The sequence below is a fragment of the Macrobrachium nipponense genome, chromosome 16 (assembly GCF_015104395.2).
Source record: "Macrobrachium nipponense isolate FS-2020 chromosome 16, ASM1510439v2, whole genome shotgun sequence".
NCBI classification, from domain to species: Eukaryota; Metazoa; Arthropoda; class Malacostraca; order Decapoda; family Palaemonidae; genus Macrobrachium; species Macrobrachium nipponense.
In genome coordinates, this window is record NC_087209.1 from 76,042,053 (window position 1) to 76,059,280 (window position 17,228).

The window sequence follows — 17,228 nt, forward strand, 5'->3', positions numbered from 1 at the left end:
TTACTTGACACCAGGAAGGAGAGTCAGTTGGGTAATCTCCTCACTCATTTCTTCACCTCCCTCACCAAAACGCATGGCTGCAGATGTTTCCTCAGCATACTTGCGTCTGTAGTATTCTTCAATCTCTTCTTCACGTTCATTGCTGAAAAAGTGACTCACTTCAATAAGATACATCAAGCCAAAGTGAAAAATATATATCAGTTAATTAATACAGACCATTAATAAATAAATAAAATTAAAAAAACTATAGTTGTAAAGCATTTTCCAATGATATGATTAAACATTTGTACATTCAGAATAAGCAAGGAAGGTCGCAAAAAACTTTGCTAAAAAAAATGTGAACAGTCTACATACTAGATTATTGAAATAACTTATATCTTGGTAAACTTATCCACTTACTCCCAAACACTGTGTGCTCTGCGGTTTGCTTCAATTTCTCTGGCAGTAACGCCTACCTCTTCTTTCTCATTTCCAAGCAAATCGTAGTCATCACCCTGTGAAAATTTTAGTAAATAAAATACTAACTATAGATATTCAAGTTAGCTAAACACACATGAAAGATGTGCAAAGCAAATTCAACATATAATTCAATAATGGAATAAACAAAGTTATAAATACTATGCACAATAATCTGGAAACATTACACATAAACCCTTCGTACCTCCTCATCCTCATCATCTTCCTCCTTCATCGTCGTCGACCTCTGCTTCATCTAAGAAGTAATCTGAAACTATGCCTCTTTTCTTCTTTTTCTTGTGGTGCAAATCATCATCCTCTTCTTCTTCACTGTCATACTCCTGATCAACAATGCAGACAATTAATATACAAGAGTAAACTTTTGCATATCAAACTTTGTAATTAAAAAAAAAAAAAAAATTATTTTCAAGTCTACATTTCTTTCCCATTTAAATCAATACAGATCCTGCAAACACTAGCTATCGTTGATGATATAAAATGATCTTGGGTACAAATTTATTAAAAAAATCCATAACAAAAATCTTTAGCACTATTGGCATTAACGAATATGCATGAAGTAGTCTGACAGGTTAGAAATGTGATCCACAGTTTAACAGGTAAAGAATATGAGCCACAGTTTGGCAGGTTAAGAATATGAGCCACAGTTTGGCAGGTTAAGAAAATGAGCCACGGTTTGGCATGTTAAGAATATGAACCACAGCGATAGGTTAACCCTTTCATGTCCAACTCTATCCCCTATCTATCCAACTGACGTAGCGGTACGTAAAATTTACCGAAATTTTTCGTACGTGTGGTAGGGGCATTTTTATTTTATTTTCGGACAAGTAGCGATTTCCATAGGCTAGATCATACCTTGGACCGTGTATCTCAGGTATCAATACACCAGCAAAGTAGTTTCTGTACTGCGCATGCTCAAATCCCTGGCGTAGTAAAATTCTCACAATGAAATCAGCTGATTGCACCTACACTTCCCTCTCAGTGACCCCAAAGCCATTTTTCTTAACTCTCCCTTTATTCTTCAACTTTTCATCTACATTTTCGTATATTTACAAAGTAATTTCTATGAAAAATAACCGAGATAGGGCTCTTCAAAAAATTTTTATTCTAGCAATAAATGTTGACAACGGTAAATTTTTTTTTAGTTTCGATCAATTTACAACGTCAAAATGAAACTGTTGCCGTATCCAAAGCCAATTTTTTTTATCTTCCATTTATTCTTCAACGTTTCCTCTACATTTTCGTATATTTACAAAGGAATTTCAATGAGAAATAACCGAGATAGGGATCTTCAAAGAAAAAACAAATTTCTAGCGATAATTCTCGCTATGCGCTGGGCAGAGCACTCTGTTTCTTATCCTCTTTTCTATCAATTTTTTCACCGGCTGGACTTATTCGTTTTCCATTGATTTATATGTCGATATTTAGGGAATTTTATTGGCTTTCTCATAAAAAATAATTTATTCGCCTGATTTTCATAGTTGTTGTGTTAGGAACGAAAATATAAAAAAAAAGTAAAGATTTTTTGTTTTTTTGTTAAATAACTCACATTTTTTCGTATTTAGAGGGCTGGGACTCTTATTCTGACTATTCCACCATAAAATACTAACATTTAGAAAAAAAGGACAGCAAAATGAACGTTGTTGGCATAAAATTTATAATTTTGCTGAATGTTCAAAAATGATATTGTTATGATACAATAAAGTTTGTTCATACTTACCTGGCAGATATATATATAGCTGTATTTTCTGAAGTCCGACAGAAATTCAAAAACTTCCGGCACACACAGTGGTTCGGCCAGGTGGTTAGTACCCATTCCCGCCGCTGGGAGGCGGGTATCAGGAACCAGTCCCATTTTCTATTCATAATTTTTATTTCCACTGTCCCCTGAGGGAGGTGGGGGGGTGGGTACTTAATTATATATATCTGCCAGGTAAGTATGAACAAACTTTATTGTATCATAACAATATCATTTTGTTCATGAAACTTACCTGTCAGATATATATATAGCTGAATCCCACCGTTGGAGGTGGGAAGGGACAGAATAGAAGGATTTTGGGAAACAAATGCATGCAGATGATTTACATCTTGGTTCCACCTGTTAGCATTGCTGGCTTCGTGGTTATTGCCACTGTAAGTCTGCTTGTGCTACTAGAGTTGCCAGCGAGGTAGAGACCTATATAGGCTGGTGCACTCCAGATGATCTGTCAACAGGGCGATGACCACGACGGTGACTAGACCATATGACCATACCATGAGGGCTAAGAAGTAAAATAAATATATATATAAAAATATATATCACCACCTGACCAACCTAGCCAAAGTTAAGGTGTTGTTAAACTAAGGCTTAAGAGTTAAGAAGTCACCGTTGTCGGCGACTCAACTACTAAATTAAGAGCTCTTCCTAACCATTTTCTACAGGATAGGATGAGTGGTACTACTTGCCCCCAAGATTGTGTCTGCAGACACGTATGGCCCTAGCGAGCAGCAGATTCTCATATGCCATCTTCACATCTCGCAGGGAGTGTGAATTGAACACAGAGTTGCTTCGCTAAAACATGGTACTCAGGATGTTGCTGAGTGCCATGCTCTGTTGAAATGCTTCCGAGGCCGCGCCTCTCACTCGGTGAGCATTCAAATCAAAAGATTTCAAATCTTTGTGCCAACACAATGAAGGAGCTTTTTTGAAAGAACTCCTTAACAATAAAGCCAGGGTGTTCTTCGATATGGGCAAGTCTGGTCTTTTCGGCAACACTGCAGATTGTCCGTACGACTTCGACTTTCTTGAGTTTTATGTAGATAAAACTTGAGAGACCTGACAGGGCACAGGACTCTCTCTGGCTCCTGCCCAATAACTTGTGCCATCCTTGATTCCAAGCTCCTTGGCCCAAGAACAAGACGGGTTTCCATTCTAGGCCACAACGGAAGGCTTAGAGAACGCTCCGCCTTGTGTTCTCTAATGCCAAAACTTCTGACGATGGCTGAAAACCTCACTAACCCTCTTTGTCGTATCTAGGGTGGTTAGGAAAGGGCCTTCCTGATCACGTGCAACGAAGTTAACAGGTAGGAGATGTTCGAATGCTTTGACATCAAGAACTTCAGACTATGTCTAAGTTCCATATTGAAAGCTTCGATCTGGACATGCACAGTCAGTCAGTCTGTACTAAAGTCAGGTGACCGACCAGTTGACCAGTCAGACGCATCAAGGACAGCAAGGCTGTACCCTGAAGACCATAAGGCACTATTCTTCGCTGAAGGATGAGTGTCTGGACTGCCTGGGCGATTCAAGCTAAGCAAACCTTGGGTATGAACGCAACCCAACGTCGTTAGCAATCAACTCCCCTGAGCCACTCCTGACTCGAGCTTCTGGTGCCAGGAGAAAGGAGCGAGGAAGAAAAAACAAAAAAAGGCGATTCAGTCCCGAAGGACGAATGCCTGACAGTCCAACCTGGTTCTCATGTTAAACAGATCATCGGGGGTGTGTAAACGCAACCTCGACTTCGTCAACAAGAAACTCAGGGCTACTATGTGTCTCCTGATCTCGCACGAAGTGTCTGACTCCGAGAAAAACAGGTGAGACAAAAAGTAGATGGTGAGCGAGTTTCGAGATTCCACAGAACTCAAAGATCGTGAAGGGCTTTGTTGTTTTTGACAGAAGCAAATCTCTGAGCCCAAAGGCCGTCAACAACATATTTGCGTATTCTTTCCTTTAATAGTTTGTGACTGCCAGCTTATCCCATTCTTCAAACGGAAAGGGAAGACGGCAATCTTATGCTGTCAACATCTCGATAGTCTGAACGTAGTCAGACTCAGAGTGGAGAGGTTATAGGTACCTTTCGTTGATAAAGTAGACCGACCCCCCGGAAAAGGTCCTTGGAAGGACGTGACCTCTGTGAATCTAGGATCTTGAAGGCCAACATGGGGCGATTAGCGTCATTGTCGCTCCCTGTGATGGTATAAATCATCTTATTACATTTCCTAAGCGTTTGAAAAAGGGGAAAAGAGACTAAACATCCATCCCTGTTCAATATCATAGCGAAGAGATGTATGAAAGGACGTTCCTAAAGTCTCCATAACTCTCAACATACTTCTAAAGAAAGATTCCACTCGGAAGTCAGTAGTTGCTGCCGTCGATCGAGACGATTCGTACGGACTTTTGCAATCCTGTAACGAACCTCTAGAGGATCGTTACATTCTACGTCTGTTGTTATAATAGGCTCTTTCTCGTAAACCCGAACAGGGACCGAGAGAAGATACTTCCTAAGATATGAGAGAGCTGTGGAAGATCAGAGTTGATATGGACCACTGGTTCCAAAAACTCGGTTCCAAAAACTCGTTTCCAGGACTGGAGGGACGACAGAATTGCTTCCACTTCTTTCAGATTATGATCCAGGACATCTGAAACCCTCTCCAGATGTCCGGCACCTTCTTTCTATCACCTCAAGTGATACTTAACGCACCGAGAGATGTTCAGAATCATTCCTAGGTCTTTAATAAAATTTCAGTTTCCCGGTAGGCAAAAAACTGTAGAGGTCTGAATTGCAGTCTATTCAGGGAAACAAACTTCTTTAGGAAGGAAATGGTCCCCAGCAAGCTCATCCATTCCCTCACACAGTATGTTTACTTCCCTAAAAAGGCTGCGCTTTGCCTAAGCAGGAGAGCATATAATAGTGAAATGTTGCGGTAGACTCGTAGTCCTATACCGTGCGGTAACGAGCACCGAAAGGAGTAAGAGATATCTCTGAGAACATAGTAAGGCAAAACGAATGCAATGTTTATTCATTCATGTAAGAAATCCCCTCAATCTAAGGCTAAAGTCCGTGATTGTAGGGCAGAGATACAGTTAGTCAGTCAATCCCGCGGAGGAGAGGAGAGACGTAACTGCCAGCACAGAGATACGGTTAGTCAGTCAATCCCGCAGGAGAGAGAGACGTAACCTACAGCGCATGACAGCGAACGAGCTGGTACTGCCTCGTTTGGACTGGCGGATGAGAGCAGTGACAGCAGCAGCTTACGATCGTCGTCTCTTAAACTTTATGCCTGGGTTGCCAGCTAACCCTATTCTACGAAGAAATATGTCCGTAATTTTTAGCATAAAGAGACTCTCAAGCTGGTATATTTAAGCGAAACAGAAAACGCTAAATATATAGATGCGTTTGTGTCGTCATAACACTACCATACAACGGTAAAAGATAAATCGGAAACTCCTGGAAGGCTGCAGGGAGTACGATTAAATGTCCTTAAATTAATAGACAATAGACCTCTCGGTTGCCATCCGAAGAGGTAACTACAGCAAGCGTATATGACTTGAGCCAACCAGTAGTAAAATAACGCAAGGCAAAATATGATATTATATTGCAATAAAGTTTTTTTCATACTTACCTGGCAGACATATATACTATAGCTGAATTCGGAAATACAGCTACATACATATCTGACAGGCAAGTTTCATAAACAAAACTCAAGAGAATTGAAGCGGACAGCTCAAGCTTCTTATGTTATTGGACATAAGCGTTCATTGACGTAGTCTACAAGTCTATTTCTTGTACGAGTCTGCGAATGATGAATGAGAGCTCTTCCGAATCTTGTCAATAAGAGCTTATCCGCTTACGCAATATAAAGTTAATGAGAAGTTTGTCAATGAGAACTAACCCATTTACGGGACAAAGAGATAATTTGTCAATGAGGGGATACCCACTTACTTGAAAAAACGATAGTATATTGTCAATGGGGGAAATTCACTGAATTGACAAAACGTAATCCAGGAAGTCGAGCATTTTATTTCGATTCCCGTCTCAAACGAGGAAGGGGCAAGAATCCTGTTAAGAGACGGCTTACGGACAGGTAGAACGACGATGTTCAATTCGGCAGCGTAAGTCCCGACTAGGAACTAACAAAATCTATCTTATCTGAAAAGCCCTTTCAGATGGGCTAAAAAGCTTGCAAAATTATCCTGGGAAGAGGAAGAAACTCTCCAACCAGCTTCCTCTCCCGTATCAAAATTTATTGGCAGTATGGCAAAGGAAGTCCTGTCTTGCGCTTTCCTCCTTTTGATGAGTGCCTTTGCAAGAATCCTACTGAACGTAGCCGAGAGTCCTGACGTGCAGGACGTCGAGCTTTTACATAACCCATAGCTGCCTTACCGCAAAGTCTTGACTGCGGTAGAGCAAAAGAGATCTTTCCTTGAGCTTTCCATAACTCCATCCAATCCTGGACTTTACGAAAATGACAATTTGTCGAAAATTGCATTTTTCCTAACTATACAAACCTGAGGTCCTTTAACAATAGGAAGTAGCTAGCGGCAGCTGGAACGGTCGTAAGCTTCGAACAAGGGGAGAACGGTAGTTAACTGCTTGTCCGATCGTCGCGCGCCGCGCGACTGGGAGGTAAACAAATCACTTTTGCTTTTGGCCCATGCAAAATACGCAGAGTGAGGGGTGGCATGAGGAGGACTATATGTAAAGGACCTCAGGTTTGTATAGTTGGAAAATGCAATGTTTTCGACAAATTGTCATTTGTTCCGATACGTAATACAAACCATCGGTCCTTTAACAATAGGAAGACTCACTTCTTGGTGGGTGGAATCTGAGTCTTTTGATGAACAGACTGGTGTTCGTCCATCCCTGGAATGCCTCCCCTGGTCGTAAAGAGCGAGGGAGGGATCCAAGCCTCTGTCCGATGATCGGGGTGTGCACCGCAGGATCAATTGGTCAGACCTCTGGGCCGAGTACTAAGAGAGAGGCAAGCGTATCTCTTCGTACCCACCAGCATTGTAAGAACTTTTTCCTTACATGAGCAAATGTAAAGTAAGGGTTTGTCTCATGTTGGCATCACTTTCTTTCCCCCTCCCCCCTTGTTGGATGAAAGTGGTGGATATTTACTCCTATCTCTAGTTAAAGAGATAGGATGGAGCTCTGTTGAATAGCTTACCTGCATCGGACTCCTTCCCAGCAAGGTAACGACCGTATCCCTCTGCCCATAGGTAGAGGTAGAAAAAGATGGTGAAGAGAAGCCAGTCACTCTCTCATTCACGCATTCATTCTCCCAGTCATACCAGGAATCGATGCTGTTCTGCCTGCTCGGGTGCTGGGTAAGCTTACACAACGTGTTGAGCAGCCACCACAGGTCCCAAGGAAAAAGTATCCAAGGACTTGTGGGCAATATCCCGAAGGTAGAAGGACGTGAAGGTGGTCTGGTTGGCCCAGACACCTGCCTTCAGGACCTGCGCCACGGAGAAGTTCCTACGGAACGCTAAGGAGGGTCCGATACCTCTGACTTCGTGGGCTCTCGGACGGAGCGTACGGATGTCGTCGCTACCATCAGCTTCGTACGCTCTCCTGATCACCTCACGTAGCCAGAAAGAAAGCGTGTTCTTGGAGACTTCTTTCTTGGTGACCCCAGTGCTAACGAAGAGGCGTCGACACTCAGGCCTGAGATGTCGAGTTCTCTTCAGATAGCGCCGTAGCGCCCTCACAGGACAAAGCAGCATCTCATCCGCCCATCGTTTATCTGTAAAGTCCAGCAGGGAGGGGATCGTGAAAGACTCGAACCTGTCGTCAGGGATCGACGGATTCTGAGTCTTAGCTACGAAGTTCGGGACGAAATCGAGCGTCACAGATCCCCAGCCTCTGGTATGTTTCACATCAAAAGAAAGGCCATGTAGTTCCCCTACTCTCTTCGCCGATGCCAGGGCCAGCAAGAAGAGGGTCTTGAGGGTCAGATCCCTGTCTGACGACTCTCGGAGTGGCTCGAACGGTGTTCGAGTCAGACTCCTAAGGACGAGAGTCACGTCCCACGCAGGGGGCCCTGAGTTCCCTGGGGCTGGGTGGGCAAAGGACCTTTCGAAAGCTCCTCATTAGCAAGGATATCTGAACGAATTCGTGATGTCCAGTCCCCCTCAGTTTTTAGGACGAGAGCCAGAGCGGCTCTATATCCCTTGACTGTGGGTACTGAGAGGAGCTTCTCTCGGCGAAGAAACACGAGGAAATCCGCTACCTGCTGAAGAGTGGCTCTGAGAGGAGACAAACCCTGTCTACGACACCAACCACAGAAGACGGCCCACTTCCCCTGGTATACAGCTGCAGAGGACTGTCTGACGTGTCCAGCCATCTCTGTTGCTGCGCTACGAGAAAAGCCTCTCGTTCGCAAGAGATGGTGGATAACAGCCAGCCGTGAAGTTGAAGGGACTGGACTGCGCGGTGGTACCGTTCTACGTGTGGCTGGGCTAGAAGGTTGTGCCAGTTGGGTAGCTCTCTCGGTGCGTCTGCAAGAAGAGCCAGCAGGTCCGGATACCAAACGGCTTGCGGCCGTTTGGGAGCCACCAGGATCATTCTGAGATTGGGAGTGACCAGCGCTCGACTGATCACTTTCCGAATCAGACAGAAGGGGAGGAAAGGCGTAAGCGAAGAGTTGTCCCGTGGGGTGTGGAGAGCGTCCTCTGCAGCTGCCCATGGGTCCGGCACGGCCAGAAGAACACCTATCTTCCTGTTGTGCCGGGTGGCGAACAGGTCTACGACCGGTCGCCCCCACAGGTTTGAAGAGCCTTTCCGCCACATCTTGGTGTAGAGACCATTCGGTCCCTATCACCTGATCCCGACGGCTGAGCTTGTCTGCTACTACATTCCTCTTGCCTGGAATGTAGTGTGCTGACAGCTCTATTGAGTGAGCCGTGGCCCACTCGTGCACCTGCCACGCGTCAACTGATGGAGCGGAAGAGGACACTAGCCCCCCCTGCTTGTTGACATATGCCACTACTGTGGTGTTGTCGCACATCAACACCACTGAGTGTCCCACCAAGCGGTCCCACCGAAAACTCTTGGAGAGCGTTGAACGCCGCCTTGAGTTCCAGGACATTGATGTGAAGGTGCTTCTCGTGATGGTCCCACACACCTGCAGTCAGCAACTCCTCCAGGTGTGCGCCCCCATCCCTCGGCTCGATGCGTCTGAGAACAGAAGCATCTCCGGGGGGGGAGTGCGTATGGGCACTCCTCTTAAGAGGTTCTGTCGTCGAGCCACCAGGCTAGGTCCTGCCTCACCTTGTCCGTGATAGCCACGGGAAAGTAAGGAGGATCCTTGGCCTGAGACCAACTCTCCCTATAGCCTCCACTGGAGAGACCGCAGGTGAAGACGCAGCCCGTGAGGGACTAACTTCTCGAGTGACGACAGATGGCCGATCACGACTTGCCATTGCTGTGCTGCCTGTTCCTGCCGCGACAGGAACCCCGGCCGGCTTGCCTCCCTGAATTTGCTGATACGCAAGTCTGCTGGGAAAGACTTGCCCTGCTACCGTATCTATCAGCAATACCCAGATACTTCATCTTCTGCTTGGGTTCGAGATCGACTTCTCGTAGTTTATCACGATCCCAGATCGCGACAAAACTTGAGGAGTCGATCTCTGTCCTGTAGCAACTGCGAGCGGAGCTCGCCAGGACCAGCCAATCGTCGAGATACTCAGAAGACGTATCCCGGTCGAATGGGCCCAAGCCGGACACCAGGAGTGAACACTCGCTGTGAACACCTGTGGGGCGGTTGAGAGACCGAAACAAAGTGCCCTGAATTGGTACACCCGTCCCGTCGAAGATGAAGCGGAGGTACTTTCTGGAGGACTGATGGATGGGTATTTGAAAATACGCGTCCTTCAGGTCCACCGAAAAGCATGAAATCGTTCCCCCTGATCGAGTCGAGCACTGAGCGTGCCGACTCCATCGTGAACCGCGTCGTCGCGAAACGAAGCGGTTCAGGGGAGAGAGGTCTATCACCGGGCGCCAGCCCCCCCGATGCCTTCTCCACTAGGAAGAGGCGGCTGTAAAAGCCTGGTGACTGGTCCTCCACGATTTCTACAGCTCGTTTCGCCAGCATGGTCTTGATCTCCTGTCGAAGAGCGTTGTCCTTTGCTGATCCCCGGACATAGGTCTGTAGATGGACCGGTTTGGTTTGGAGATGAGGGGGGGCCGAGACTCGAAGGGTAGTAGATATCCCTCCCGAAGGACGTCTACTATCCAGTTTCTCGGCCCGCCGTAGCGCTGCCAAGTCGCCCCAATGGCTCGCCAGGCACCCCCCCACTTCCGGCAGCAGGTGAGGGGGGAACGCCGTCCCTAGCGTTTCCCTCCTCGTTTCGACTTCTTTCCAGCACCTCCTCGGGAAAGGAGGGTTGGAGGAGGGCTGATTGCGGCCTCCTCTCGCAGAAGTCGAAACAAACTGGAGTCTTCACACGGGGTTTTGGACGGTGCAACCGTCTTCGCCGCCGTGGAAGCGCTAGCCAAGCTCTTTGGTTTGGCCGCAGTTACTCGAGGTTGCCCCAGAAACCTTCGAGGACTGCCTGGTGGACTAAGCGGTCACTCTCGTCAGTGCGCCGCCGTTCCACCGCAGCGTCCACCATCTCTCCAGGAAAGGAGAGTGGGGCTGGGGAACCCTAAGAGGTCCATTTTCTTAGCCCGAGTGCCGCCTCACGCCAAGCCCCCTTGGTCACTCGGGTAAGGACTGCATCCCTACGCCGAAGAACCAAGTTGGCCCACAGGTTAGCAGTTCTGATGGGGCGAGGTAAGAGATTGCTCTTCCAATCCAGGACTGGCACAGTCTCCTGAAGGAAGCGTCGTCTTCGAGAGCAGAACTCCCGGAGCCGGCCCCCGCCGCCACCTTGGATATTGTGAGGGACCACAAATCCAACCAGGAAAACTGCCTGGAATGCTTGCCATAGCGGTAGCTTCCAGGGCAAGTGCCTCCTGCTGCGAGAACCATAGGTTCTCCGACAGGAGCTGCTGCAGGGACACACCTGGAGTCAGCCTCGCTAACTCTCGGGTTAACCTGTTTCGGCAGTATCGGGTCTTCTGATGGCACGTAGAAACGCCTCTGCCGCTGTAGAGGAGGAGGAAGCAGCTTAGGGACCGTCCGGATTTAGCGAGTCCTCCCGTCCTGAGACGAGATTCTCCACCTGATCCAGGACTGAGTCCGCAAGCTCCGATCGTGGCAAACCCCATCATCATTTTGGGCTCCCTCTTGGGACCCCAAAATGACTCGAGCCGGGACGTGGGCTCTGATGGTGGTAGCGGCGATCCTTCCGCGAGGCCATTATGCAGACGCATCAGCTTAATGACTTCCGCGAAGTTCCTCTGTATCTCGGCGGGCGTCACAGCGTCCTGTGGAGTAGGACCGTCCAGTCCCTCCAACAAGAGCATATCCCTCGATACTCCTCCTTCAGAAGGAGGAACAGCGACAGAGACCCCTGACGGTCGCCTCCAACTACTTGCGCGTACGTCCTGGTCGGGTCCTAAGACCGTGCCTGAGCCGTACGGGCCGTCATAGCTGGGTCGAGCGGCGCACACTCTCGTGATCGCTCCTTGGTACCTTCGCTCCTCCCCCGGTATAGCCCGAGGAGGTTGAAGGTACAGGAGAGGCAGACCTGACGCTCCCCCCCGCGCTCGCTGGCAAGGACCAGCGTGCGTAGAGGGCTGCTGCCGATCGTCAACCCGCGGTGACGGGTCTAGCAGCAGGCCTAGCGTCGCCGCTCGCCTGGGGCGATTGGCTCGGCTGAGAACGTCGAGACCGCTCTCTAGCGTCAGGCGAGCTGCCGCTGGTCACCGTCTCCGCCCGGTCCCATCGGGGGGAGCGGCGGACGGGTGACCTGCTAGGCTCCCTTTCGCGTCGAGACCGGCCAGCGTCCTCTCGGCGCGTCAAACGCTCCGGTACTAGCGTGGCTGGTACCGGCAGGCCGTGGGGACTCCTTCCTCGCCTCACCCCGTGGCCGGTCAGTGACCGTCACGTCAGCCCGAGCAGCCGGCTGGTCGCTGCGAGAGCGTCCAGTGGCCTGGCGAGAGTCGTGTGCACGACTCTCGCCAGTCTTCTGCTCCGTGCCGCTGTCTTGACGGCGAGCGAGCTCGGTCGTCGAAACTTTGGCTGGACGGTCCTCTTTTAGAAGAGCGTCCACTCGGTGCTTCTCGCGAACGAGAGCAGCCGAGACGGAACCTGGCTTAGCGGCAGAACCACTAGTACCAGGTGAGGACGCACCAGCCGAAGGCTGATGCACCTCTGGTCCCGTCGACTTCTTCTTTGTTTGCAGAAGAAGCGACGGGCCCCGCACCCGAAGGAACAGGAGACCAGCAGAAGAGCTCCCCAGCTCGCCTGAGCGAGCCGGGGCCCTTAGAAGATCCCGAAGGAGTCTTCTTAGGGGGGGAGGAGGCAACCTTCTTCTTCTTCGGCTGTTTGGCCTTAGAAGCGAAGGGGAAGGAGAGGCAGCAGACGACGAAGAAGACGATGAAGACGATGACGACACCTTCCTCTCCTCTTCTTCTTCGCCAGGTTCTCCCGCAGGACAGACGTACGGGGAGGTCTTCCATCCAGGAGGGAGCCGGGGTGGGCAGTTGCCGAAGCAACAGGGGCCCGACTGCACCTGTCCGGAAGGACCTGAGACTGTTACAGCAACACCAGCAGCGGGAACGGCAGGAAACAGGTCCAGGGGAACAGCAGGAACAGCAGGAACATCTGAAATTGAATGGTGTACCTGAAATGGAAAGAGTCGCTGGAGCGGCCACAGGTACGGCAGGCACGGCAGGTACTAAGGGAGAGCCAGGCGTCCTGTCGACAGTCACCGACATCCGTGGCACTGGCGCAGGTCCAGGGGGGGTACTCTTGGGGCAGCGGAAGTCCGGGTCGGCAAAGGAAAAAATCCAGGTGGTGGTGGCATCGTCCTCTTTGGAACGGCGGGCGGGCAATTGGCTTTTGTACTGCCACCGTGGGTTGTCACCGACATTATGTGAGGCGTATATACAAGATGTGGTGCATCATCATACGCAGGGGTGGGGTAGTTAATGTGGTCGTCGTGGTGGTCACCGCACCATGAGTGACCACGGCCGACCCCGCCAACCGCTGTATCAACCCCTGGATGTGGGTACTCCCTGCAGTCCCAGCGACTCCCACACCTGTCCCAAGTCGTCCTTCGCTGCTGGCACACCTGCGGAAGCAAGAGTCGGGTTTAATAGGAGGGGGCTTCCCCGCGCCTGGGGGGCGAAATTATTCCCCCCCCAGAGCGGACAGGAGAAGACCCCGAATACAACTGTACGTCCGGGTAGCGGGCGCCCTCCTCCACACTCGACGGATCGAGAGAGGAAAAGGACTCCGCTACCCCCCCCGCAGGGGAAGGCGCAAACCGTGGGGGCTGGCCGGGAGGCAGGAAAGAGGACGAAGTGTCCGTCACCAAAGGAGTCACTGGACTTTCCGATGACTTCTTGGCCGGCCTAAGTCTCTTCCTGCCCTCGTACAGCACCCACTGCGCCTCGGACCAATTCATACAAACCATACATGGTTCGTTACGAGAGCACTCTCGCCCTCGACAACGAGTACAAAACCTCGTGGGGGTCCACCTCCACAAAAGGACCTGAACCCCCACATTTACGTCCCTCCAGCCCGGGACACACTCTACGGGCGACTGGAGGGCGCGGTGTGAAATTTCAATTTCCTCTGATTCACTCATTGTAATCAATTGAAATAGAGAAAAAAAGTACTTACTATCACTCCTGATACACAGAAATAGAAACCAAATACTCAAGAATTGAAGCAAACGACAAGCGGGCAGAGCGATGGCGAAACACGTCCTTCCCACACACGGCCGAAAGCAAAAAGTGATTTGTTTACCTCCCAGTCGCGCGGCGCGCGACGATCGGACAAGCAGTTAACTACCATTCTCCTTGTTCGAAGCTTACGACCGTTCCAGCTGCCGCTAGCTACTTCCTATTGTTAAAGGACCGAGGGTTTGTATTACGTATCGGAACAAAAGCAATATTACTGACAAAGACCTCTATAATTCACGAAACCCGTGGTCTTGCTGGGTTTCGAAAACGAAGTTGCCTTTTCACTTTAAGCTTCCTCCGAAGCACTGCTTACTTCACATTCTTCGCAGGCGATGTAGAAGGGATCACCGAAGTTAGGTAAAAAATCTTTAGGCCCAAATCAGCTTGAAGACTTCAACAGAAACGTTCAGCCAGGCGACACACCTGGCGCGTGCGCGCTCGGCTCGTCCACTGACTAGCAGCGAGCACGCTCGGCGTCCATTGGCGAGCAGCGAGCACTCTCGCGCGCCGCTCGGCGTCCACTGGCGAGCAGCGAGCACTCTCGGCGCGCCGCTCGCGCTCGGTATCCACTGGCGTGCGCTCGGCCTCGGCGTCTACTGGTGCGCGCTTGGCGTGCACCCGCCGCTCGCGAAGCGCCTGGCGTCCATCCGAACGTCCCGTCCAAGCCGAGCGTCAAAAAAAAAAACGTGCAGAAAAGCGTCACGCTCCTGACAGGCGTCAATGCAAGCGAAACTGCCTTCAGGGAAGAGCATTAGACATCTCGGAGAGAAAACCGACTGCACGAAGCAGTCTCAGGTGAAGGGTTGATCGTGTGAGAATACGCGGGGCGAGGGAACGCCTTCTTATTCTCACAGCAACAAAGCTAGGACGTCCGCGCTCAAAAGCGTCCTGCTAATATGACTTGCTTTCCCCTTTTCTCGGTGGAAAGACGTACACGAGTTCAGGCGACGTTCGCCTTCTTACTTCTCACTGCAAACAGCATGACGAGAGAGAGAGAGAGGACGTGAAACGTCCTCTTATAAAGCTTCTATTTAGAGGGCGCGAGTCCTTCCGAAAGCTCCAAACCATGCGCAGGGAGGACGCTTCGGAGGACGAGAAGCAATCCTTCAGGATTCGTGCACGCACTTTGGCAGCCTGGGGAGTAAACTTCAGGTCTGCCGAAGGCACGTCAGATCGGTGGGAGTTCCTCGTAACCCTCCTTCGGCTTTCGACATGCTCTCTCCCTTGTTCCTGGGAGTCAAGCAGAGGTTCCCGGCCTAGAGGCGAAATAAGGCCGATCTGACGCACCCTCCACTACACAAGGGGCACTGTCACTGCACTTAGCCACTTCACTTTTTGCTCTCCAAAGCCAGCACTTTCGATTCTAAGTTACGAATCGATAGAGTATCAGAGAAAGGTCAATACCCTCTACAGAAACTGTTTAGGGCCGAAGGCAACATTACAGGGTTAGGAGTTAAACAACTACAGAAGTAGCACTTTTCACCACAATGATAGGAGAGCGAGCACCTTAGATTCCAAGATACAGATGGAATCTATAACGTAAAGGGCATTACCTCACGAGACATATTTATAGCCCGTAGCCATACTACAGGTTAGGCAAAATAGTCTACAGGTAGGTTAGCCTACCTGACTTTGTTTACTGATTAATTGCGTACAATATGAATCATACGTCTTCCTTATGGAATTAGACAAAGTCTCACACTCCTTACATGACAAATCTCAACAAAGAAGCAGACACATAGCCCTCGTGCATATCGAGTGCGGAACTACCGAAGCTTTCGGTAGCCACACCCTATCTTAGCAGACAACACCCTCTGAAAACTAGCCTAACTAGATTCAGATAAACAAAAATGAATCATATTCAAAAACAATTTAAGATAGCGTATGCCTAGCCACAAATCCAAGTTCAATAAATCAAAAGACAATTAGGATATTTAGCGGCCATGAAGTTTCCAAAATCCTAAGACGGAGGTACTGAAAACAGGTGTTTCCAGCACCGGCGACAGAAAAATTATGAATAGAAAAAATGGGACTGGTTCCTGATACCCGCCTCCCAGCGGCGGGAATGGGTACTAACCACCTGGTCCGACCACTGTGTGTGCCGGAAGTTTTGAATTTCTGTCGGACTTCAGAAATACAGCTATATATATATCTGACAGGTAAGTTCATGAACAATAATTATTTTTTTCGCACTGTCGAGCGCTCCCAGACACCTCGGATATCTGGGGACACAGTGCTCAAAACTAAGCGGATATGAAAGAGTTAAGAATATGAGCCACAGTTTGACAGGTTAAGAATATGAGCCACAGTTTGACACGTTAAGAATATGAGCCACAGTTTGACAGGTTAAGAATATGAGCCACAGTTTGGCATGTTTAAAATATGAGCCACAGTGACAGGTTAAGAATATGAGCCACAGTTTGACAGGTTAAGAATATGAGCCACATTTTGACAAGTCAAGAAGATGAGCAAGAAATTCCAATCAAACTGCACAGAATTTTACAGACTACCATCATGCTTGAAGGATATTTACAAGAGTCTTAATTATTGTTTAAAAAATTAGCAGCTGTGTAAAATGTTGACAATAGGATATGAACTGAGAGAGAGAGTAATAAAGGAAGGATTCCAGTGACTAACAGTTAGAGCGTCATGAGTGGTAAAATGCATGAGCCAAGGTTGTTGAGTGACCATTAATCACTTTATCAGCCCAGCTTTAAAGTCTGGTAATATGGTATCTCTAGCTGCATGTATTCTTCTAAAGATGTAAACACTCAGTTACCAGTGCCATAGTGCTATTCCATGGGCTATGAGACCTCAAAACATATGTGACCTACAGAATTTGCGAGGTCTTCTCCATCAGCTGGTTCTTCATCACCACTGACTTCTTCCTCTCCACTTCTAGCTTCCATCGCTTCATCTGATCTTACAGAACGACTCCTGCTCCTGCTTCTACTTCGGCTTCTACTACGGCTCCTACTTCTGCTCTGGCTGCGGCTCCTACTCCTACTTCTGCTACGGCTTCCAGAACGGCTTCTGCTGCGACTTCTGCTACCACTTGCACTCCGGCTTCTACTCCTGCTTGGAGAACCCCGTCTGCTGCCACTGCCACTACGACTACGGCTACGCCGTGTCTCTCCCTGTTTTATGGATAAACAATGGATAAAATTTCAAACTTTATAATAAATTGTGAAA

General features: G+C 48.9%; 1 protein-coding gene across 1 annotated transcript in view; it reads right to left on the bottom strand.

Moving 5' to 3' along the window:
* LOC135195823 (transcription elongation factor SPT5-like) overlaps nt 1-17,228 on the bottom strand; it is a gene marked incomplete in the record, with an annotated part of 69,688 nt that overhangs the window by 29,774 nt on the left and 22,686 nt on the right. Inside the window, 5 exon segments of the mRNA XM_064222318.1 lie at nt 5-142; nt 400-494; nt 662-682; nt 684-797; nt 16,871-17,173. Of these exon segments, the coding sequence (XP_064078388.1) occupies nt 5-142; nt 400-494; nt 662-682; nt 684-797; nt 16,871-17,173 (671 nt within the window).